The sequence below is a fragment of the Thermobia domestica genome, chromosome 10 (genome assembly GCF_964235325.1).
Source record: "Thermobia domestica chromosome 10, izTheDome1.hap1.1, whole genome shotgun sequence".
Taxonomy (NCBI): Eukaryota; Metazoa; Arthropoda; class Insecta; order Zygentoma; family Lepismatidae; genus Thermobia; species Thermobia domestica.
In genome coordinates, this window is record NC_137463.1 from 64,493,277 (window position 1) to 64,520,756 (window position 27,480).

General features: G+C 34.3%; 1 protein-coding gene across 1 annotated transcript in view; it reads right to left on the reverse strand.

Annotated features, from left to right (window-relative positions):
• LOC145662484 (uncharacterized) overlaps positions 1 to 27,480 on the reverse strand; it is a 534,791-nt gene that overhangs the window by 193,414 nt on the left and 313,897 nt on the right. Inside the window, exons 46-50 of the mRNA XM_081728093.1 lie at positions 25,090 to 25,140; positions 23,502 to 23,540; positions 10,067 to 10,087; positions 9,052 to 9,081; positions 6,895 to 6,942 (exon numbers count right to left, since the gene is read on the reverse strand). Coding sequence (XP_081584219.1) covers positions 6,895 to 6,942; positions 9,052 to 9,081; positions 10,067 to 10,087; positions 23,502 to 23,540; positions 25,090 to 25,140 — 189 coding nt within the window. The remainder of the gene's footprint in view (positions 1 to 6,894; positions 6,943 to 9,051; positions 9,082 to 10,066; positions 10,088 to 23,501; positions 23,541 to 25,089; positions 25,141 to 27,480) is intronic.

Below are 27,480 nucleotides of genomic sequence, written 5' to 3' on the forward strand. Positions count from 1 at the left end.
GAAGTTATTGTCCCCTGAAGAAGTAGCTTGTGAACAGCATTTTAAGAACAACGCTACTGGTGACTCAAGCGGATTTTATGTAGTTCGTCTTCCGTTAAAGAAAGACAAGGCCACGCTTGGTGATTCATTACAGATAGCTCTCACACGGTTTCGTCAACTTGAACGCAAATTGAATCATGAACCTCAACTGAAACAAGACTACATAGCCGATATGGATGAGTATGAACAATTAGGCCATATGCATCCTATTGGTACATTAAGTGACGTGGCTAAGGACAGTGTAGTTAGATATTTCATACCTCATCATTGTGTATTTTAGGTTTCAAACACAACTAAATTACGTGTTGTTTTTGATTTATCTTGTCCCTATACAAGTGGAGAATCACTGAAAAGCATACAAATTGTAGGTCCTACAGTACAAGTAGATTTGGTTTCCATTACACTTCGATTTCATACTCATCAAGAGGCTCTTGTTGATGATAATGCTAAAATGTATCGGGCCGTAGCTATGCACCCAAATGATCAACCTCTTCAATCCATTTTATGGAGTAAATATAATCATGATCTCATATTCGTTTACAATCTTGATACAGTAATGCATGGATTATCTTCAAGTTCGTTTCTTGCTACAAGGTGCTTGCGGCAGTTAGCACAAGATGAGGCAGTTAATTTTCACAGTGCTTGTGAAGCACTAGAACGTTATTTCTATACTTCAGATGTATAGGGGCTTGACAAGCTTACTACAAAGGGGAGGATTCGTTTTGAGGAAATAGTGCTCCAATGACGTGACCGTGTTAAACTCCATTTCTGAAACGTTAAAAGAAACTCAGAGACTTATTCACTTTCACACGGAAGGTATCAAGACGTTAGGAATTTCATGGAATCCCACCATTAACACATTTTTCATTAATGTTAACTTAGTTAATGTAAATAAGAATTCATCTCTACGAAACGCAGTGTTGCTAGTATCATTGCAAAAATATCTGACCCTTCTGATGGTTGTCTCCAGTAGTTATTAAGTATAAATTATTTCTTCAGCAATTATGGTTAGTAAACATAGCATGGGACGATCTTCTTCCCATGGAATTAACTTATCAGTGGAACAAACTGCCATTGCTCAGTGATGTGCAAATTTCAGGATTTGTATTAGTGCTAGGAAACGTTAAGGAAATTCAAATCCATAGTTTTGCATATTCCTCAGGAAAGGCTTATGGTTGTTGTATGTATGTTAGATCTACTAATACCAACCGATACTCTGTCAGTCATTTGTTATCTTCAAAGTCAAAGGTTGCATCTATTAAAAGGACTACTTTACCAAGATTAGAGTTATGTGCTACTGTTCTTCCTGCGAAACTTATAAACAAAACTTTAGCAACATTTAGACTAACAGTATCTAGCATTCATCTGAGGACAGAATCTCAAATTGTTTTAGCTTGGTTAGCATCGCCAGCCCATCGTTGGAAACCGTTTGTTGCAAACTGTGAATCACAGATTCTGGAACTAACACATGTAAGCGATTGGAAACATGTTTTATTGCGAGATAATCCCGCAGATCTCATTTTAAGAGTAATTGACTCTAAAGTCATTCAGCAGAATCAACTTTGGTGGCATGGACCAGTTTGGTTGCAGCAAGAAACTACTCATTGGCCTTCTTCGTTGCCAGACGACACTCAGGATTTTGAAGATATTCCAGAATAATGTCAAAAATCATTTACTAATACATTACTCTCTCAAGATAAAACTGAAGAAATTCGCTTAAGATTTTCGAAACTCACTCGACTGTTAAAAGTCGTAGCATTATGTTAAAGATTTATTCATAACGCAAGAAATCCCAAAACCAAACACTGTGGATCGCTCTTAGCGTCTTATATTCAAGATGTTACACAGACCTGTGTTAGGATGAAACAGCAGACATACTTTTCACAAAATGCTAAGGATCTTCAACGTGAGAAACAAGTTTCTAAGCAGACTTCGTTGCGAACATTGCATCCTTTTTTAGATAAGGAAAGTATTGTTCGATTAAGTTGTAGATTAGAAAATAGGGATCTTGAATTCAATAATAAGAATCAAATAATTTTACAACCCAAAAGCCATTTCACTCGTCTTTTAATTGAACATGAGCATAAAAGATTAATGCACGCTGCTACTCATTTGCTTATGTCTTCAATTCGAGAAAGATACTGGATACCTAAAATCTGACAAACTATAAACCACGTAATACATCATTGCAACACATGCTATCGTTTTAAGGCCTCAGTAGCACAACAATTATAGGGGCAATTACCATCCACAAGAGTGCGTCCAAGTAAGGCATTTACTCATATTGGCGTTGACTATGCTGGCCCTTCGACATTAAATTGGACTCTTCAAGAAGCAAGAACTCAAGAAAATGCTACGTCGCAGTTTTCTCATGTTTGTCTACAAGAGCCATTCATTGGAATTAGTTACTGATCTCACATCAGAGGCTTTCATAGCAGCTCTTCGTCGATTCACATCCAGAAGAAAAAATGCTTGACAATCACCAGTGACAATGCCACTACATTTCAGAGAGCGAGAAATGAGCTTAGATAATTATACCTTCTATTTCAAGGAAAGGAATTCAGCGACAGGATTCAGGCTCTTGCAGCAGAGGAACATTTCGAATACAAGTTTTCGCCTCCGTGCAGTCCTTCATTTAGTGGAGTATGGGAGAGTGCTGTCAAATCTACGAAGTACCATCTTCGAAGAGTAGCTGGCAATGACGTGTTAACATACGAATAATTCTTAACGCTTCTCTGTCAGATAGAAGCTTGTCTTAATTATCGCCCTCTCATAGCTTCACCAGATTCGTACGAGACTTTCAGTTATCTTACTCCTGGCCGTTTTTTAGTTCGTGGCCCTATTAATCTTTTCCTGAACCAGATTTAATTAGTGCTGTTGAAAATCGCTTGAGTCATTGGCAACGAATCCAGACGTACCAACAGCATATTTGGAAGGAATGATCACAAGATTATCTTCATAGTTTACAGCAGCGTCAAAAATGGACATCAGTTCATCCCAATATTAAACCTGGAACGCTCATCCTGTTGAAATAAGACAACTTACCTCCAATTTTTTTGGAAGTTAGGAATTGTTGAAGAAGTATTTCCAGGCAAGAATGGATTAGTGCGTGTAGTATTAGTTCGTACAAAGACTGCGTTTTATAAGAGGTCATTATCAAAGTTAATTTCTCTTCCGAATGAAGACACTGTGAACAGTTAATTTTCTTTTATAATTCATGCTCGGTTGTATACTTTGTATTCCAGTGGGGGGAGTATGTTTGATAATCATTTAATGTTTGTATATTTCAGTTTTATTGCATTATTATCTTCTTTTGTTTTTGCTTACGTCATAGCAGAATTTATGTTTGTCAGTTAGATGGCAGTGTTGTTGGTCAAGTCGAACATGAACTACCTGATGTAGTGCCTTCCGTGTGCTTCTTTTTACTTTTTAAACAGCAGTGTTTAATATATATTTCAAGATACATTAAACTATAATATTCATGCTAATACGCCAGTGTTGTGGTAAATCTATTTTGTGACACTTTCAAAGAGATAAGTTAGTTTTATGTTTATTTGTAAAAGTGGTGAAGATACTTAAAATTTAGTGCAGTTTAAATACAAATTTCAACACAGCTTTATTCACTTATTATCAATCAGCATTTATGGTAAATAAAACAATATGTTCTGCACAGGCAGCAGATGGTCCTCCAACAGATATCTTGCCTTAAAAATCAGTCATAATTGGTTACGCATGCTACAAACTATATTACAATTACTCCTCAACTGGATGTAACATACTCAGATTTCTTTAACAAATCTTTCGATAAAATTGACATCCATGTACTTCTTCACGATATTCAAAAGATCTAATCTTAAAAAGAAGTTTCTGTCTCTGCAAGATCATTATCTTACTGATCACATGGATGACATTTTTATGGCATATGCATCACCCAAATTTGTCCCAGACCTTTCTGGTATTCTACAAGACAGTGTACCGTTTTTACACCTCCCGTCATCTCCCTTTATTTCTTCTTTCTACTTTCCATCATTAGTGGCCTATAAATCCATTCTTTCTATCTTGTTTGCTTCCGTTTGATTTGTAGTCGTCCAACACATATATTACGTTGATACAAAGCCATCATTATATTTCGTTAAAGTGCAGACATTTACTTAAATTACACTATTTGTTTTCTACGAGAATGGAGTACACAAATCACACTTATGACACATCTTGGACAAAAATCTCCCCTAATATCCGGCCAGTACAGTATGCGGTTAAGGAACAGACCCATCCTAGTGAAAAATCTCCTCGGGTCTTGCAACGCAGTTATGGTCCGAGAATTGAGAAATGTGTACCTGCTGCAAAATGTAATTGATGAACTAATTATTGTAGTGTAATTGTAAAGATGAATACAATGCTTAACCGTGATAACAGAGAAATAAAATGAGGAAAGCAAAAACTCCACAAAGCAAATGTAAGAAGAAAAATAGTTGGAACTATTTGACAGGAATAATTAGTAAATATTCTTGTCAACAATGTCTTAAGATATATGTTATTCCTCTTAAATTGCACTACGAAATTTGCACTTCATATTTCAAATCAACATACCCAATAAAACTTAAAATTCAACATGTACTATTCAGTGTTGCACTCTAAGGATGTTATAGTATTACAAACATCCAAAGTTTAGAAGTGTGTATCACACACATAGCATAACGGAGATTGCCAGTAGATTGCAGATCGAATATATGATAGCATTGAAAACCATGTCACGCGATTTAGAGGTTTGCAACACTATTTGTATTAGAAAATGAGGAACACTTGTATAATACACCATTTGAAAATCTTTCTGTAAAGCTATAAATCAATAACTTTCAACATGTTCTCTATAAACGCCATTTTCAGCAGAGCTGCGAGAGAACGTTTCTAATATCCTCACTGTATGAAATATCAAAGTGCTGTAAATTGCAAAGTAGTTTGCACGTCAATTGCAAGTCATCTAAGCAACTGTCTCAGAATGCTTACGAAATTCAATTTTTTTCAAGAAATTCGAATTTTACTTCTTATAACTCCGTTTTTATTTATCTAAACTACGTCATATCACGAGTTTTTTTTTTAAAGTAGCACTAAAATTCTTTAAAATTTGTACCGTATTGACGTTACACATATTTTTTTTCCTCTGTCAAATAATTTCAATAGGAAGTGATAGTTGTGGAACCGAATATTCGAAATTGGAGCGCTATATCTGGTGGAATTGCGAACTAGCTGTTCTAGCAGGTTGGCCCTGAATGGCCCTGAAATAGCCGAAGTGGGAGTTCAAATCTGGAAGAATGGAAAGTGTTTACCGTTACAAAAGTTCGATCAGTAGTTTAACGAGAGAAAGCAGTATTGGAATTTGGACATAAATGGAAGTGAGTTTTGGAGTTTAAGTTGAATTGAATTTATATTCTCTTTAAAAAGAATATATTTCGTAGTGCTACAGCCAGAAAATTTATATATTCAGTATTAATAAGAGGTGTGCATTCAGATTACCGGCATTACAGTCAGTGGTCTATCGGAGTGCACACATTTCGTTCATCTCAGTGTAAAGTAAGGTGAGTTTATTATTTTGAATTAATCCTAATGTCTCGAAGATGCCGAAACATTTAATGTTAAAAAACAACTAAGTTATATGAACTATAAAAGCATATAAAGACATTAATAGTTCTGTGTGAATTATACGAGTTTCTTGTTAGAAAGGGCTATTTTACAACTCTTGTTGAATGTTGTATTGAGAGAATTTTCCTATATGATTTGGTTTATATTTGAAAACGTTATTAAATTTATTCGAAAAGTGAACGTAATCCACGTATTATTTTGAAAGATCTAATTTCGCTTAAATTTATACTTGCCCTGTATTGATGGAACAAGTTTCCATGGCGAGGAATATTCTTAATATTATTATTATTAAAAGAGTGCGTATATATTTTTTTCTTTTGTGCTGTATTGAAATAATTAGTGCACCACGAACGAGCGTCAGTTTTATAACAATAGCACGTTACAAATTTCAAGGATGGTTCATGTCAGTTGTGCTCTAAGTATCGTAGAAGTTTCCAAATTTTTAACATTTGTGATATGGTAAAAATATGAGTTTTTAACGCTGAACGATAAATGTTGTATTTTAAGATTTGGATTGACATATTAATTTCAAATATGTAATACTGAGGTAGTGTCCTTTAAAAAACCTAACTTTATATTGGATTGCTATCATTGATTTTAGGTGTCTCAGAGTAATACCTGATAACGTGTCCCTCTCATTATAGTTATTTCGAGGAAAGTTTCGCTTTTGTCTTTTTCTTTGACGATTATGATGGTTAAACATACGTACATTATATTACAAGTTTATGTTTAGAATTGAGTCCATTTGTAATTTATTCACATAGAAGATATTGTGTAATATTCCTAACCTATTTTCTGAAAACCTTTCATGACCTCCTATATATTTACTATTTATTATTTGCTGCATGCGAGTATTTTAAAAATATACATTCAACGTAAAGTATATTACAAAATTTGAAGTAACATTTATTTATAAATGATAGTTCATTGTTGAGAAATTTGTCGATATTTGTTTACCTCTGCGATCATTGTCTCCGATGATTTCACTGAAATTTAATATTCACTGATATTTTAACACGTATAAAGACGTTTGATAATTATCAAGGAAAATTATATAACACAATTCTATTTTTGAAACAAAACTACACATTCCCTTTATAGAAAGCGTTAAGTTTAAGATCTAGACTCAAATAAACTGGATTAGTGAAGGAATATAGATTAAAGCATCTTTTATATATGCAATAAGTAAATAAGCTAATAACACGTTGCACTTACCAGACCATTATCACCATAGCAGCTATCAAAAATTTTAGTCAATAAAACCTGAAAAAAAAGAACTATTTTTTAAGCTTTCCTTGAAAGTTAGATCTCTGAGAACTATAATACAGTACTATTTCCGTGATATAGAAGAGTTGTTAGAAAATTAATACCCATATACAGGGTTAGAGAATTGTACGTTCTTATTTATTTCAGACTTTTTATTCTTTAGTAGTAAATTTCATGTACAAGAAAATTTTCTGTTTCTGTTATTTCTCTAAATATCACACATCTTTAAGAAATGGAATATTATGAAGTATATTTACCACCGGGAAAGTGGTAAAATATATTTTGAGAAGTTGCTTTTGTTACAACAAAAATATTTTAACAGACTAATCGCTAAACTGTCTTACAATAATCAAACCTAACAATTTTAAATATCTCATGAATTGTTTTAATAAATATTGCGTAAAACGAAAATGTGTTATTTAAATTGTTCATCTTTGTATTTAGAGAGAACATTTTTAAACCTTTCCATTGTCTCAAGTCGTAAATTATATTTTGTTTTGTTTTGATGAATATATATATATATATATATATATATATATATAGTATACGCATTTAGAATCCGGGCATGGTTGATTTTGAATGCTTGAATATATATTATTATTTTTAGTATTGACTGTAGAAATGTCTTGTTTAAAATGTAGATTTATAAATCAAATATATATATATATATATATATATATATATATCGAATTCTTTTTTTTTGTGACATCTAACTTTCTTTTCAATACATTAGTTCCAAAATCGAAATAATTTGTTTCTGCTGAAGTACCAAGGGTATATCTAAATATTTAGAATATGTGTTGAAAATCGAATGAAGAAATGAAACAAATACTAGACGCTGTAAATAAAATTTACGCCAACATATAAGAAATCAAAGTTTTCATGTTTTAAATTTGACACATTACATGTCAAACACAATTTGTGAGATAACTAACTATTTGAGTGCATAATTCAAGAACGATGATTAATTCAAGAAAGATTAGTCTTATTAAATTAAAAGTATTATTTGTGATTGTCGTAAATTGATAAAGTCTTCAGAGTTACGTACAGTATGAACAACAGTGATTTACACAGACCGCTCTCCCATTGTATAGCAAAACAAAACATAAGAAATATGGCTCTTACAAATATTAAAAAGGTATCAATTAGCTATACTCAATTTTAAGACTCTTGATATAAAACAAGCATTACAACTAAAATTCAATTCAAAGAATATGCTGCGCAAAATTTTATTTCAATTTATGAGTTAAAATGCTAGTCCTGACAAAGACATATTCTACATAGAAGGTTACATGTCTCAATTCTTAACTTAAGGCCGCCGTTGTTCAGTGGTAGGATTCACCTCTGGTGCGTAGGGTTTTTGGGTCGAACCTTTCTCACGTCAATTGAGCTTTGTGGTGAATAAACACATGCGCTTGGGATTTGCGGGATTTTCCGTTTCCTCCGCTTTTTTAATTACACCATTTCTATCATTTCTCATCATCACCGTCTCCTTTAGTCTAGCCGGCATAAACGTGGGAAATATAACTGAAAGATTTCATTTCAATTCCGATCAGTCTTAATTATTGATTGACATTTTATAAAATGAAATATAATATATTAGAAGAAAATAAAATATGATTATAGTTCTAACAACTATTGTATGTTTTCGTTACCCAGTCATTTGATGCAATTATTGGTTTTGTTTTCATTCTGGATAGAATTACAAAATTAATAGCATTACGATTTTATAGCAGAATGCATATTCATGACTTCTGATTCTCCATGTGTTAATGACTAGAAATATTCTTAATATGCTTTGCTGTCAGTGTGAAAATGTAAGCAGTGAGGTAAATGAGTTAGTTGACCCAATCAAGTTCAGTATTATTGTCACCGTCTTAATTTAGACGAAAATCATAGAATTACACGTAAATTTATATGTAATCGTTTCACAATCGAGTAGCATTTAATTTGTATGTTTATACAATTGATCGCATAGGGCAGGACGTTATGTATAATTGACAGCAGATGACCCCGTTATATGAAATAAATATATAATAATAATAAATTCCTAGTCATTACAAATTATTAATTAATTTATTACGACAAATCAGAATGCAAACTTACATGGAACTCATTCAAATACTGCACTGGTATCTGAAAGAAAAAAAATATATTCTTATCAAAATATCAGCTATTACCTAATATTTGAAAGTTGTGCGACAAAACGTGTATTATTATACAATTTAAAATTATTATTATTTATATTATTATGATAATTATTAGAAATATTATTACTTAATTCTAGGTGAATACAAATATTATTTTGAGGATAATTTAATGTTTCGAAGTCAGTAACTGGTTTACGCAGACACAAAAACTAGCTAAATTCTATATAAGCATAGCGCAAGGGAGTCATTTGTAAATGACTTTAAAAGATATTATACCACTTTATATGTATTGAAACTTGATCTGCAATTAATATGGTATGCAAATACTTTCCAACATACAGTCGAAAATTTTTAGTGATTATAGTAATTAAAAATTCCTGGAATAAACGGGCATAAAATATTTGATAGGTACCTATCTTTGTTGAGATTAAACATTTCTACAATATCGCGACAGTCATTCATGAGCATTGAACGTGAGAGTGTACAAAATGTCATAAAGATCATCTGTTAAATAACTTAATTCATAAACTGTATCAATAGCTCTACAACAGGATGAACTATTAAGAGGAACTCTATGATATGTCTTCCCGTATGAGACATAGAGCTAATAGAGTTCGTAATAATTTTAAACACTTTTCTCATAGTATTCAACGAATGCCAGTTGAGAGCTTTATATATTTTAAACAATTTTCTGGAATGAAGTTCATAAGTATTGTGGTAAAAAAAATCACATTCGAAGAAAAGTGATATATTTTAAATATTTTTCATACAGGTGGAAAAACCAGAGATTAGTTTATTTCTCTACGCTCATTAAGTTAGAAGAGACCAGAAGTCTCCACCTAACAGTAAAAATTCTAAAAATTGTTCTATACTACGTGACTTCTGTAGGTGAGTGGGTCACAACAGAAATAGATTAAGAGGACTCTTTCCTAATATCAAAAATGTATCTTAATAGAGTTTATTCTACTTACAATTTGCTCCTCAGGTGGTAGCTAAAATCAAAACAGAAATATATTATATTTTTCTTAAGGTAACATGTGTTATAAGATACACGCACAAAAAATACACATCAGAGAACATTATATATTTAAACAATGAATTTCAATTTTCTGAAACTACAGAGTAAAATTACGAATTATGTCTAGTATTATTGTGTATAACTCATATATTTCCTGACCTTCATTGTCTTGCAAGAATTGCTAATCAACAGAAACTACAACCTTATTACCAATGTCATTTCACCCTTTGGAGTAGGGGTACATTTAAACAAATTTTGGGAATCATATTTAAATATTACTGTTAAAATTGTATTCATTCAAATTTCATTGATAGTACGTCATTCTAATCAGAATAAAGCATTCCATGAAGAACAACGTTGCACATTTTCATTCCACATACAAAAAAAAGAAATCTTGTATAAACATGGTAAGAGTGTCTAAAAACACTATTTGCAAGTATAGTTTCCCTAGAGCAAATTAAAGGGATAGTATTCAACTCTAATGTTAACTGAAAGTTACGATCGAGTATTGGTAATGTTTGGTCAAATACCATGCCCATATCCTACATACAAACTTGGGAAAAACTTTCCAAATCATGAATGAATATACAAAATATTGTATATTCAGTACGATACAAAATTAAAGAAAATACGTGTCATGGTACATCTCTATCTTTATGGCCCATGCACGGAAAAGGATACTTACATGTGACCCAATAACAAACAAATTAAAGAAGTGAGGAAGAAGACGTATTGACGAGGGATGAGTGGATTGCGTAATCAAGGTAAATTTGTATATGGATTGCAATGAATGGTAACCCTTAAAAAATACGTATCCTGATTATAATACTTAGAGCCAACGTAATAACTTCAAATAAACCATTGGAGTCACGCAAAAGTCACAAGGAGAAATATGCTTGTTCAACTTTTATCCGCGACACCATAGCTTGCAGTCCTCATACGCAATATACGCAATAGTCTTATGATTTTTTAGAAAAAAATGCGCTAGAGATTTTCGTAGATTTGTGGACTTCCAGGATCTATCAGTTTGGAATCTAGCTGCGTCTCATCATTTTGATGCGACAGTACTCAAATGGATTAGTAACATAATAATGATTTATTGTTAAGTTTAGTAACATTCGTCTATTGTTTATTCTTCTTTGATTTATGTGTTTATGAAATGTTGCAAGAAAGAAAATCTCAGTATTTCTCAGATTATGTGTTTACGGTTTCCTCGAATGTGTGTGAAAAGAAGTATGTAGTTTAAGAAAGCACGTTATTAGAGCACAGTAGAATGTAAAGCGAGTCCCGTTTAAATGTTAAGTTGATCCTAGTGGTGATTTTACACTAATGAGTGTACTAGCCATTTAAACTATCCTTAAATTAATATGTAACATTGTTTCAAAAATGAAGTTTATTTCTTAAAGTAAAATCATTTAACCCCAAAACAATACAATATAAAATAAAATATCACATTTACGAGGCGTTAAGGAAAAAAATTAAAGAAACAAAGATGTGGCGACGTATAACTTACAATGTATAACTCTTATAAACCGTAATGTTAATGGTACATTTTTATTATAAAAATAGTGTACAATATCCGGCTAGGAACAAATTATGGTCTGAAAGTAGATTAAGGAAGAAATCTTAGTTATGTAATACGTCCAAACTCTCCAAAGTGGAGTACAGTCCTTATAGACTGAAGGAGCAATACTGTATATTATAAATATATATAATTTATTTATAAAACTTATTACGTGATTCTACTCGCACAAACAACAAATAAAATCAAATTAAATATTTAAACTTGATCGTATTCAGAGCAGAAATGTACTAAAGTGTGAGTAAATCGTATTTGAAGATTAATGTTTCTAATACTAATAACCTCTAAGCAGAAAGATTATTACAAATTAAGACTTGTAAATTGCAGAATCAAACATTATATGATTCTCAAAAGTAATAGTGATGTAGCAGGGATTTTCGCAGCTGATGTTTCTTCTCGTGATGTGGTTTAATAGTTTCAAAATGACGTTATGTGGGAACATTTTCTTAGATAATTTGTGAGAAATGTAAAAGACGTCTCTACAGCGTATGGCAGTTAATTGTGGTAGTATCGCAAGTTTCCTATCTCCTGTTCTATAGCACGCAAAAATACAGGAGACCAGATGCCAGACGTCTAGACCCATTAGTTTTGGAGGGATAAGACGTAAAGAGCCGGTAACAAGGTGACCATATAATGAAAGATTCCAAATCAAAAATAAAAATCACATACATGATTCACCAACTAGGGGTTCGAATTCGGAAGCATGGTCTGCTTCACTAACTCGACAACAATGTTGACAACTGGTTACAGTACGCATGAATAAGTTTAAAGAAGACGTTTTTCTTTGATAGAAGAGAGTTTTGAAACAGAACTGACGTTTACAGGTCAGATGCTAAGTAACATGTCAATATGTGGCGCATCGTCAATGAGGAAAAGATGGGCTCATTTATAGTTGTGATGGTGTATAACTTACCACAGAAGTACCTTCCTCACGACCAGTTATTGGGCCAATCTCTTACTGATATACACGCGTTTCCAAATATTGATTTATGGGCTGATTAAGCATTGTGTTTGAAAACATTATGATTTCCACACGTACATCTAATGTGGAATAATGAAAACGTATTATTTAGGAACATTCTGAACATTGGTTTTAGTTACGTATATAAAGTTGTATAGATGAGGACCACCGGACTGGTTCTTGTTTGTCATCTACCTGTCCCTTTGAGGGCAATATATATATATATATATATATATATATATATATATATATATATATATATATATATATATACACACAGACTGTCCCATAATTCGTGTGTAAACTTTAATTTCATAGTACTCAGAACTGGTAAAAGCTAGAACTGTGAAATTTGCAGGCAATTTAGAGAAAGGTCAGAAGATTTGTTTGATAGCAAAACGAGATCGCGGGTATTATTGCTTGCGGAGTTACAGGGTCAAAGGTCAAAATGCGATTTTTCCTTATGGGATTTCAATGTTAAATAGTAGTCTCACATGTCATTTTTTTGAATATCCATCTCCGGTAGCAAAAATTGGTATATCGACATAAATTCTGATCCAAAACAATGTGATAACGAGAAATGTGGGCAATCATAACCCGGTGACCTCAAACAGGTCATCTGTGACCCTTGATGAAAAAGCTCCCTTTTCAACAGTTTATTGTACACAACTAATTCAGTTGAAGATAATGTTAAAAAAGCATATGCACAAAGGATCTACCGAACATCCTTTTTAGCAAAACGAAGAGGTCAGCAATATCATCAGAGGTCAAAGGTCACGTAGTTCAAATGTCATATTTGATGTGTTAACAAACAAGAAACTGTAACATTGGAAATAATGCTTTGAAGTGCCATAGAACACATGCATAAAGATCCTTCCAACGAGTGTGTATGGGCATAGGGAAAAGGTCAACAATGTCATAAAAGGTCAAAGGTCACGCAGTTAAAATGTCATGTTTTTAAGTGTTAAAAAGTATGAAACTGCGATGTTGGAAATAAGGATTTGAGCTGCCACTGGACATGCAGAAAGGATCTTCCAATTGATGTGTGTGTGTGGTCAACAATATCGTAAGGGGTCAAAGGTCACTCAGGTAAAATTTCATGTTTGATGTGTTAGTAAGTATGAAACTGAGACGTTTTTAAAATGATTTGAGCTACTACAGAGCACATGCATAAAGGTCTTTCCAATTGGTGTGTATGGGAATAGGAAAAATGTCAACAAGGTCATAAAAGGTCAAAGGTCACGCAGCTAAAATTTCATGTTTGATGTGTTAGCAAGTATAAAACTGTGACGTTTTAATTACGGATTTGAGCTTGCATAGAGCACATGCAGAAAGGTCCTTCCAATTGGTGCACATGACCACAATGAAAAGGTCAATATTGCCATAAGGTGAAAAAGCCTAATTTTGTAATTCAGATCCTGCAGGCAACGGTAGGTATCTTTCTGTGATGTTTAAAACAATGAATTGAACATAGTATGAGTCGCACCTTTTGTTAATTATTTAGCTTTGCAAAACTGCATTCAAAATGTTTTTTTTTCTTTCTTATTGAAACATATTAATAGTACTTCGCAATTTACTGCACGTGATCTCCGTGATGTGCTAAACTTAAGTTCACTCTGTGTATAAGAGTCTTTGTGAAGATTTTTTCAAGAGTGTCTGGAGTTATCTGTTCAACGGCACGCTGTATCGATCGTCGAAGTTTAAGTGTTATTGAAGGAGTTTCATAAACTTGTTGCTTAAGAAAGCCCCATAGAAAGAAGTCGCATGGGGTTAGATCAGGACTTCTAGCTGGCCACTCAACATCAGAAACTATACTTATTAAACGGTTTCCAAACCTTCCTCTTAAAATTTGTAATGTTGCCCTAGTACGATGTGCTGGAGCACCATCCTGTTCAAACCACATATCATTGTGTGGATCAAGATTTAAGCGATCAAGTTCAGGGAAAAGAAATTCTCGCAAAATTTTTTGGTATATAAGTTGATTAACGTTTCCTTCCAAGAAAAACGGCCCTATTACACCAGTTGCTGTTAGTTCCATCCACACCATAATACCCCTTTGATTTGCACAGCGCTCAATTCATTCCGCCGGTGGACTGGGTCCCAAGAATCGTTCACGTGACGAAAACATCGTTCCATTGAAAAAAGCTTCATCTGACATTATAAGTTGAAATAAAAACATGGGATTTTCATTTAATCTGTCTATCAACCAGTTACAGAATAAAATTCTGGCACCGAAATCATCATCATATTATTTATATACAATCTTCATACTGTACGTCGTACGCGTTAACCTCAAGCACACGCAATATCCTACTCAGTGAACTTTTTTTAACGTTGAGTGCAACGCTCCGGCGACGGGTTGATTTACTTGGTGAACTAAGCACAGAACGAACCACTTTACGTTCAGTATCCTCGGTAGAGATCCTTACAGGTGGTCCTGCATTTCGTTGTCGCTGAGAAAGATGTTCCTTGCTAAAACAGTTGTTCCGAAACTGTCTGTAAAGATGAAGAATTTGGGTATTGCTTATTTTCACACCCCACCGTGCAAACACCTTTCTCCGCCTTTTTGTAACCTACTTCCTACTAAGAACTGTAGGCAAATCGGCACGTTGTTCCTTTGTTAGAGTACCAATTGTGACTTACACAATTACGCACGCACACACCCACATACTTCCAAACACGTAGGTCTATGAGTATAGGGAAAATAAGAAATGCAACAGTTTTTATTTTCTTACACACTCACAAGACACACAAGATTCACAACACACTCACAAAACACACATTCATTTAATTCACATTTCACAAACTCATTTAATTTTAAGCTCAACTCCACACTCCACTGCCTCACTGTCTCTGTCCGACCAGATTATCATTCGACTAAGACCAAACCATCCTTGTGAACGAAACAGGCTAATAATTTGACGTGAGTCCAAAACATAAACAGATCGCGTTTATGCTTCATTCACGAAAGGGTATAAATAAACGATAAGAGTGCGTCTCTTCCTACATATGGGGAAGCAATTTATTGCTAGTGGAATTATTTTTATTGTTTCTTCTCAATTTCCTAGGTAAGCATCTAGGCAATATTAAAGCTTCCATATTTATTTTTCATGAGAATACGGGACATCTTTTTCTCCCCTCAAATTTCACAACACAATGCATTGCTTGGAAACAGTTTATTTTCAATGCATTATCCTATTTGATATGGATACAAAGAAATAACGAACAATCTGTAGTACAGTCTGTTCTCAGGATTTTTTTTTTTTTTTTTTTTTGAGAACTCCTGAGTGATTTGCATTTAAATGTGATATTTTCATTGGAAAATGCTACTCAAATAATATGTATTTTTAGAATCTATTAGACGAAATAATATCGTGCACCCACTATGATCTAGAATGTCCTGCACACAATAGTGCGCATTCTATAATGACTTCCTAAAATTAAGTATTCTTGTTATTTAAAAGAAAAGATTTCCGAGAGCCCAAATAAACATTCTTAGTTTTATATACCATACCAACTAAATTAGTTCTAAAACATTGCCGTCTCATACTTGCCAATATACGAACTATAAACTTCTTATTTCCTGACCTTTGACCTTTTATGACATTGTTGACCATTAATTTTGCATGTATTCCATGGCCACCGTTTTGCATGTATTCTATGGCAGGTCAAATCACTTTTCAAACATCACACTTTCATATCTGCTAACACTTAAAAACATGACATTTTAACTGCGTGACCTTTGACCTTTTATGACATTGTTGACCTTTTTCCTATGCCCATACACATTAATTGGAAAGACCTTTATGCATATTTTCTATGGCAGCTCAAATCTATATTTAGAACATCACAGTTTCATACTTGCTGATACATCAAACATGAAATTTTAACTGCGTGACTTTTGACCTTTAAGGACGTTCTTGATCTTTTTCCTGTGCCCATACACATCCGTTGGAAGGATCTTTCTGTATGTATTCTATGGCACATCAAATCATTTTTCAAACGTCGCCGTTCCATATTTTCTAACACATCAAATGTGATATTTTAACTACGTGACCTATGAACTTATATGACATTGTTGACCCTTTTCCTATCCCCATACACACCAATTGGAAGGACCTGTGTCCTGTGCAGCATGCATGCGTCCTGTGGCAGCTCAAATCATTCTTTCTAACGTCACAGTTTCATACTTGTTAACACTTAAAAACATGACATTTTAACTGCGTGACCTTTTACCTTTTATGACATTGTTGACCTTTTTGCTATGCCCATACACACCAATTCGAAGCACCTTTATGCATGTGTTCCATGGTAGCTCAAATCATTTTTCAAACGTCACAGTTTCATAGTTGCTAACACATCAAACATGAAATTTTAAAAGCGTGACCTTTGACCTTTTATGACATTGTTGACCTTTTCCCTATGCCCATACACACTCGTTGGAAGGATCTTTATGCATGTGTTCTATGGCACTTCAAAGCATTATTTCCAATGTTACAGTTTCTTGTTTGTTAACACATCAAATATGACATTTGAACTACGTGACCTTTGACCTCTGATGATATTGCTGACCTCTTCGTTTTGCTAAAAAGGATGTTCGGTAGATCCTTTGTGCATATGCTTTTTTAACATTATCTTCAACTGAATTAGTTGTGTACAATAAGCTGTTGAAAAGTGACCTTTTTCTTCAAGGGTCACAGATGACCTGTTAGAGGTCACCGGGTCACGATTGCCCACATTTCTCGTTATCACATTGTTTCGGATCAGAATTTATGTCGATATACCAATTTTTGCTACCGGAGATGGATATTCAAAAAAATGACATGTGAGACTACTATTTAACATTGAAATCCCATAAGGAAAAAATCGCATTTTGACCTTTGACCCTGTAACTCCGCAAACAATAATGCCCGCGATCTCGTTTTGCTATCAAACAAATCTTCTGACCTTTCTCTAAATTGCCTGCAAATTTCACAGTTCTAGCTTTTACCAGTTCTGAGTACTATGAAATTAAAGTTTACACACGAATTATGGGACAGTCTGTATATATATTCACAAAACGGCACAACAACACATTATAAGATGAATATTAGAAAGTTCCTAAATAAAACATTAACAAGGTGTTACGTTAGGCGTGATAGGTCTGTGCAATGGGCATCCCTCTCGCTGTCAACACACAATTGGATGTCTTTCCCTTGTATGTAACTGAATGAATAGGTACGAAATACATATCACAAGACGCAAATACCTCTCTGTTCCCATAATTGAAGCACATTTTCAGGTGTACAGTGACCATAACAGGCACTTCAGTTACTCGTTTCCTGCTATTCACTGAGGCCAATGTTAAATAGTTTGCGCAACGTCTCTACCTATACCTCGATAGTTTATAAGTAGGTAACGTTACATATGATTCAGGATAGTTAGAAAATGTGTTTCTCAATGGATCCGATGGTGGTGAAAAGAAAACGGTTTATACATTTCGTCTTAGAAAGTTGAACTAGTATAGGAAAATTAGTTTGAAGTGCGGAAAAATAGTATAACAAGCTGAAAATTGGTGGATGTGTTCTTTGGATACCCCTGATTAACATACTCAAAATCCCAAAAAATCCCACCTGGGAAACATGCCGCCATCTTGGAAAATGGCCGCCATTGATTTTTTTTTACTTAGGTTCCTTTTGAAGGCCATAACATCGGACACAAGAGAGATATTGATGTGCGGTTTGCGCGAGGTTATCGCAGACACTCCAGACTATTCACTGAAAACAACATTTAAACCTTTAATTGGAAATCTATGTAAACAAAGTATATAAAAATTACAACTGCGAAAATTTTTCGATACATATTTTCAATACAACTCGATTTTCGCTCTTTTCCGTCCGTTTTATCGAAAAAAGTAATGAAGCAAATGTTGTAGAGCACACAAAAATACACAAGAATATATCCTAGTTTTGTCCAAAAACTCAAGTTTGAATGGTTTAATAGAGCGCGCAGTAAACGCGGCACCATGTGTAGTGCAGTATTTTTTCTCCGGTTGTTATGTGCCTTTTCCATTTATATGAAAAGCAATCAAAATATTTGCACTTGAATGTACAAAACTATATCTTCACAAATTATAAGTTCGTTAGTTTCTTACGTACGAGAAAACCAAGTATGTGAGTATATTTATTTTCCCAAATATGGAAAAGAAAATTTGATAAGCTAGGTTCTTTAATAGTGCATACCTGGCAACGCGTAAATTTGGCAACAGCGTTAACACATGTTAACGTTGTTGTATCTACAACGATTCGAAGTCTTTATATGGAGTTTCGACAGCGTTAAAAAAAAAAAAAACTTGACTAGTGAACAGTGTTTGGTGGGATCAGTGGTTTTGGCTTGAAAATGAGTACCAAACTGTGCTAATTTTCGTGTTGAATAGGGTTTACAATGGATATGATGGAGAGTGTTGTATGTGTGATATGCAAACACCCGATATCCGAAAATGAGGCTGTGATCGTGACTAGAGGGTTAGAAACTATTCGCTCCATAAGCTTAATTCGAGGAGATGACTTGCATAAGAGTTTAGTGGACAAAGAAAAAGTGACAGTGCATAATAAATGTAGGAAAGACTACACACGTTGAATTAAGAAAGTTACAGATAAGGGATAAGATTTTAGCATAAACCTACGTAAAAGTGTCGATGCGTTTGATTTCAAGGCACACTGCTTGCTGTGTGGAAAACCAACCCAGTTTGCCGAATCGAGAAAACATCCCGAACGTTTTCCCGCAGTTAGTTGTGTTACTACACTGCCATTTAAAAAAGCTATCATTGCACAGGCAAAAAGAAGAAATGACAAATGGGGAAGCGAAGTTCTTCTACGGGTCTGCTCTGTGATTGACCTTGTTGCAGTTGAAGCTAAGTATCACCGAAAATGTTTTTCTACGTTTGCAGCGAAAAATCAAAATCGTCCATCTGTGGGTTATCACAGCAGGGGGCCTGAGTTGGAAAAGGATACAGCGTTTGCAAAACTGTGTGAATTCATGGAAAATGATGATGAGTGCCAATATCGTTTAGCCGATCTTCATCGGGTAATGAGTGAGTTGTCTCCTGGTGTAGAACTGTACAGTGAAAGGCGCCTTAAAGAAAGACTGCAGCAACATTTTGACCCAAGAGTAATTTTTACACACATCAAAGGCAAATCGGGTATCGTAGTGTCATTTAGAAGTGTAGTGAGCCGTGTACTAACGGACGAATGGTTTAAAAGAGTGGAAATCAATCTTTCGAATGAAAAGAAGAGAATAGTGCAAATGGCAGCAGAGATTATCAAAGAAGATATTTGTTCTGTTGTATACATGAGTGATACATATCCATCAGCTGAAGACATTCGAAAAGGGGGTGCTGACATGGTTCCAGAAAATTTAAAACTGTTTTTGGAAACAGTAACAAAGAAGAAACATTACTGCAAATCACAAACAACACTGACCATAGCCCATGCAATTATATCAGCAGTACGGCCAAGATCATTCGTGTCACCAATTCAATTGGGTGTATCAGTTTATTTGCATAGAATGTTTCGGTGCCGCTCAATTATCAACCTTTTCCATGCCATGGGATCGTGTTCATCTTACAGTGAAGCGATTAAGTACGGATCTTCAGTAACGGAACATGCCCCGACATTAATAGACGACAGAGCTTTCGTTCAGTATGTATTCGATAACATAGATCACAACGTTAGCAGTGTTGACGGATATGGTAATTTTCATGTAATGGATGGAATCGTCTGTGCAACGCCAGCTTCTTTCGTGAAAGTTGAAAATGAGGTTCTTCGTCCAGCGTCAGTGCCTTCTTCCAACAATATCGGGAGGTTTGGTTACACAAAGATCAGGACGTATAACAAGCACTACAAAAGTGGACTCAAGCATTTTTCTATGGAGGATGTTAGCATACTTAACATTAAGCCACAGAATGCTGAATTCGCTAGAAATATCGACTTGTTATGGATGTCTGGACCAAGTTGTAAAGTGTCAAATTTTGTAGGATGGAGCGGATTCATGGAAACAATAATGCAATCCGAGGAGTGTGTGGAAATATCTGATGTACTACCACTTCCAATAGTGAACCTCGAACCCAGTAACATGTCGACTATATACTCCTGTTTGGAGTTTGCATCAGAGCAGTGCAAGAAACAAAATCTGTCATCATGTATCGTAACATTTGACCAGCCACTTTACGTTAAAGATATGGACATCGTTTTAGCAGCAAATGTTGACAGCCCGCTTACTGTCATTACTGTGATCAACGCTTCGGGTGATGCTGACCGTCTCATAGTAGTTACTGCTATCGAACTGGGAAAAAGTGAGGAAAACCCTGTCATTGTGGGCACAGACACCGACTTGCTAGTACATCTTACGGCACTTGCATCAACAAATAATAACATTCGGTTGCTTATACCGGGCTCGAAGTCGCACCCCCCAAAATTGTTCGAATCTACGAAATTGCAGCTGGCCCTGGGTGACAGGTATAATCATATGCTTTTCCTTCACGCAATATCTGGCTGTGACACCACATCGGCACCTTTCAAAAGAGGAAAAATACTCGCCTTTAAGACACTGGAAGCATCTCCAAACCTTCGCAAGAAAGTGGACATTTTTAATAAGGAGAATGCAGCAGTTGATGAGATCGTGACGGCTGGTGAAGAATTTCTTGTCGCTATGTAAGGTGGAAAAATTTCCGATGGGCTTAACAAACCTCGATATAAGTGCTACGTCAGGACTGTTACTAAACAGAAAATAGGTGCAACATTCGATTTAGCAACCCTTCCTCCAACATCAGCAGCAGCGAAGCAACATTGCTTAAGAGTGTATCATCAGGTTCAGGAATGGCGTGGTGTGTCCCTTCCTCCAGTCGAATGGGGCTGGAAGAAAAACAGTAATGGTGAGTTAATACCTGTCCCTAACACTCAACCTCAAGCTCCAGATATGCTGATGAACCTTGTAAGCTGCAATTGCCACGTAGTGTGTGAAAAATATTGTGGTTGTCGGAAAGATGGACTTCGATGCTCACCATTTTGCAGCAACTGTGCAATTGAGGGATGTACAAATCAAGATGATACTGCAGATTCAATGATCTATGAAGAAGAACATGAAGACCTGACCGATAACGAAATGCCGAACCTGATATCAACCGCAAGCAAGCGACGTGGATGCTCTAAATCCGTAGGTTCCTTCAAAAGAAAATGCTCGAAGTAAAATATTTGGAAGTATTGCACATCTGGAAGTTGTTTTGTTACATTCTTGTGCAGCAACTAAGGCTAAGCAAGTGACACTGCGTTTACTGCGCGCTCTATTAAACCATTTAGACTTGAGTTTTTGGACCATACTAGGATATATTCTTGTGTATTTTTGTGTGCTCTACAACATTTGCTTCATTACTTTTTTCGATAAAACGGACGGAAAAGAGCGAAAATCGAGTTGTATTAAAAATATGTATCGAAAAATTTTCGCAGTTGTAATTTTTATATACTTTGTTTACATAGATTTCCAATTAAAGGTTTAAATGTTGTTTTCAGTGAATAGTCTGGAGTGTCTGCGATAACATCGCGCAAACCTCACATCAATATCTCTCTTGTGTCCGATGTTATGGCCTTCAAAAGGAACCTAAGTAAAAAAAATTTCAATGGCGGCCATTTTCCAAGATGGCGGCATGTTGCCCAGGTGGGATTTTTTGGGATTTTGAGTATGTTAATCAGGGGTATCCAAAGAACACATCCACCAATTTTCAGCTTGTTATACTATTTTTCCGCACTTTGCCCAATTTGGGCCTAATTTTCCTATATTAAACAGGGAATTATGTGTTCCTACCTGAGTCGCGGGCCATCTCTTTTTTGAAGACTTCTCGTCTTTGCCATTAGCTGTCTTTAAATTGGATTACAAACGTTCTTGATATATCTAAATGCTAACAGCTTTTTTGAACTTTCTCTTACAAAATCAGTTCTGTAGAGATTGTGTGTTAACACCTCCTACGTGTCACCTACAATAGTTAGCTAGAAGTGAGGATGAGAGGTATATTCAGTGACTAAGTCGTAGAGCTTTCACCTCTACTACACGAGTTTCTACTTTTCATTTAAAGACTAAGGAAGCTCACGATGAAGAACGTATCTTCTCATTTTCTTTGTCTTGTGTATACTCTTTTTTCTCCCACAGTATTGCACCAATGTTTCCAAAATCTTAGTCCATATAGTATGATGATGGGCCATTATACGACTAAATTTAATATAATGTTCTTCTGTTTTATTCGCAAAGAACACGTCAAAAATACTGGGAAAGTATCAGATGGTTCTTCCATTGCAAAATCGATACTTTCCGTTGGGTGTTTCATGTGCCATGAATCAGACACTCACACCTCTACGAAGTGAGTAAGTGAGAGTTCCTCATTATGTGTGTGCAGAAATCCTTTGCGCTGTTGTTAAAAGTTTCTGAATCATACATTTTTGGATAGAGATAAACAAAATATAACGCATTATGCCAATTAAGCTCAATTTCTATTAGTTTTGTAGTCATTCTGGTCACATTTTCATTTCCTATTTTTATTACTACTGACACTAGTCAATTTTGAGAAAATTTAGCGGTATGCTTCCCTTCTCTTTCGCAGATGTAACTCGGTCACTTTGTGTCCAAACTTTAGCTAGTCTGTGAAGTATATAAACATACTTACGCATGAATAACGTTGTAGAAAGGAATTGACAGTGACCTTAACACAAAGTAATTATATGGTTAATGAAATTCGAATATTTTAGAAAGGTTCACACAAAATTAAGTACTATAATTACAAGTATGTAAATCTGTGTCTATATATTTATGCATACTTACAAGTACAACGCACTCGAAGATGAATTGTTTCAGATAGTCCTATAAATAAAAGAAATTATATTTAAAAGCTAATACTTATATTGCGTCTTCGAGATTTTTCACATATTCGTTACTTATAAAAGACAAGTAAACACACTTGAAATACTTTTTCCGCTGTTAAGCATTATCATTCCAAATTGGCTTTCTATAATGCCCTCTTAAGTATAAATTTATATTTTATGTGTGGAATTAGCGTATGTCTTATTTATGAGAATTAATATTCCATTATCTTACAACATATTTTGTTTCCAAATAAAATATTTTTGTATTGTGGATTAGTGCTACTACAGGAAACTTTGATTGCAGTTTGAACATACCAGGCACCCAGATATGATAAAAAAAACTAAAAAAATAACTTTGTTACCATGAATTGCTACATTGAGACTGAAACATATGAAAAATTGAAGAACTATGTACGTAATAGGTAGAAAATTGAAAAGATAGGTACAACGTTTCGTGGCCTCGTTTAAGCACACTTTTACACTATATTTTTACTTTTGTCTCATGTAAACTCAGTCAGTACCGATGCCAAAAACGTTTCTTTTAATATACATTATTCTAAGCGTGGGAAGTATTAAAGAGATGAAACTATCAAAGAATAATAACCCCGCATAGTCACTTTAGAGAAAGAAAACATACTTTTAAAGTGTGTATATATTTAGTACGTAAAACGATTACACAATAGAGTAAATATAAAATTGTTTGTAAATTGAAAATCTATCTCGAAATTTTCCTACTGCGGTACAATTAATTTATGCATCTATTTATCTGTAAAAGTCTTTCTAATATGAATCATTTTTTAATTTTTCTTTGCCGTAGAAGCATACTGGGACCAATGCTTTCTCTGACATTTTCGAACCAATATTTGAAAAAATGTAACAGAGTGTTTACAATGCTAGTATAACTGAAGGGACAATGTCTCCGGCAAACGAAATGCTGCGTGTAAGACAATAAGCACTTTACGGATGATGTCTCTTACTAATGCATGCATGTAGTATTGCTAACCTAATGGAATTCTTTTTCTAGGCCAATATAATTAAATTTAAAAATTATGACATTTCAGCTTTGGCTTGAGATACTTACACTTTTCTTTGATGTCTAAATTAAATAATATTAATTAGCGGTCTCTAGTTACATTTATGAGGGAGACATACTTAGAAAAGTTATAAGAGCATTTCCAGGCGCCTCATCGAAACTCAGGTTTTCATGGACCATCCCTATTAACTTTAGCCGAATTTTGAGACAAAACATTAATCTTACTGGGCGTTTCTTTTCTTTGTTCGCCTTCTAATATTCTTTTCAAAGCAAGTCCTCCATTCCACGCGCCTTTCTTAGGGTCACAGAGTCAAGTTAATAAAATATGTATAAGTAAAATAAAAAGGCATTAAGGCATTAATCAATTTGCAGTGTTAATATATATATATATATATATATATATATATATATATATTACAATGTAAACACTAATATATTATTATATCTATTTCTCCTGATTAATACTAATATTATGCAAATTAGAGCATTATAAGAGACTAAAACATATACATACTAGTACTCCTTGTGGACTTCCCTGTCCTTTCAAACCCTGCAAGAACTTTACCTGAAATGATCAAGACATGTTAGCTATTTACACAGAGCTGGTGTTTACATTGTATAATAATTGATCTTTTATTGTGCAAACCGCTACTTATAATGAAGCATTTATTTTTGAATGTGAAAAATCGTGTTCAGAAAGAAGGATATGAATATGTCACGCATACAAACTCACAAACGCCGAAAAAAATAAGGTGTGCTGTCAGTAAGGAAGCTCTATTTTGTTTAATTAGGTATTGTGAAATATCAACGTAGAAATCATTAAGTAAAGACTGAATTTATAGCAGTGGTCAGTTACAAGCGCACACCTTACCCCTTAGAAATATGTAATGCATTATACGAAGGAATAGAGAGTGGATGCATCACTCACCTTTGTCACTGAAATGTCAAGTCATGGATATAATATTAAAGATGAGCCTTCGCCCATCAGCTAGTATCTTGTTATACAGAACTTTACAAAACTACCTTAATATATAGTATGAGAATAGCCTTCCTGAAACTATAATACACAAATATTTTTGTTTGGTGTTATCGTATCAACAATAATTTGTAAATATCGAATTCAAAGATAAATCTAGTAGATAGAATGCAACGATAAAATTCTTAAGGTCTGAACTTTCTTCACATTCCCAATAGGTTTTCACACAATATCTTTTCTTCAGACAACCACGTCAGCTTACGCTTAGATCATTGTTTGTGAGCAAAATTTTCCTCATATCCTGACTGTTTGATAAACGGTTTAGGAATATTTTGCATTCTGTTAAGGACATGAACATTGTTAAACATTATAGGGGTGAGTTTAATTTCAGATAACTCATATGCCAGATATCGTATTATTTAACAACGTTTCTGCCATGAAAATATTCATGTGTAGGGTGGTTGCGCCTTAGGTCGACCTATCTATAGTAGTCGACCTCTGCGAACAAATTGTGCTGTAACATCGCTTGGATTCATCGCTTTGTGTCAGCGCTTCGTTTTTGAACGCGCCCGTCCTTTGTTTACTTGGCACTCGTCCTGAGAGACAAGCGATGAAAAGGTTGGTGGTAAATATTTCGTGTGTGAATACATTGGCTAAATTTTACAGTTTTTAGGAAAAAAATATATTTTTTGTAGATCTTGAGAGGTTGGCAAAATGCGCATATATATATATATATATATATATATATATATATATATATATATATATATATATATATATATATATATATATATATATATATATATATATATATATATATATATATTTGTTTTTGCGTTTTCATGCTTTAACGAAATTTTTGTTTAATTTGATATTAAATAACCAATAAATACACGCAATTTCGCTACAGAGCAATCGTTCCCTACCGCGGGAGGCGGGGTGTCGACTACTGTATCCGTAATATTTTGAATTTTCTATAGTTGACCTACTAGGTCGACTAATGTGTTGTTTCAAAATTCTTAATAGGGGGAATATTTTTACTACAGAAGTAGAATTATGTATAAAACTACCATTGAGCGCTATTGTAGCTACATACACATTTAAGGAATAGTAAGCGACCTAGGGTGGTCGACCATATAATACGATGTGGTCGACTACTGTATCTATTGGAACGTATTTAAGTACCTTATTTTCTTCAGTTTTAATTCTTTTGATTGATGTATTTCCTTACAGCAAGAGGGAGGAAACCGTATAAACTGGTGAATGTGAGGGCGACGCAGCTGTTGTAACTGATGTGTGTCTATTCCCAGCAGCGGTTTAAGACGTATTAGACCGAACATTTATTGACAGCAAGTGGAAAAGTAAATTGTCAACTAAAAGATAATAGCTTTATTCTTTCAGCAAGCACCAATTTACTTTCTACTTTCAGGAAAATTGCACACACCAAGAAGAAGAGAAACAAATTGTCAAGTAAAAGATCCCGCACTTGCAGTAAGGCACCAAGGAATTAGTTCAACTTTGAATTTCCCTGGGGCGAAATGATGCAGAACCAAAATTCAGTTTCTGTACAGATTACAGAAAATCACCAAACGACTAGTCCAACCTTGAATTCCCGTGATTACAAAATTGTTGAAAATCAAAGTGATTCTGAAAAAACAAATCTACCGCCATTTCAGCAACATTTGCGTATTTCCTGGTAAGGTGGTTTCCAACAAGAAGAGTCGTACAAGAGCTGCTCAAGATGTGTTGTCTAGTGTTTCTTCTGATGAGATGCGAAAATACTACAATGATAAGGAGAATGCTAAGAAGATGAAGGAAGAAAAGAAAGCCAAGTCAAAAGAAGAACAAGAAGAAAATGCTCTCTTGAAAGTAAAAAAAATCCAAAGACAACCGAAGAAGATATTGGCGACATAGAATAAAACGTAAAAA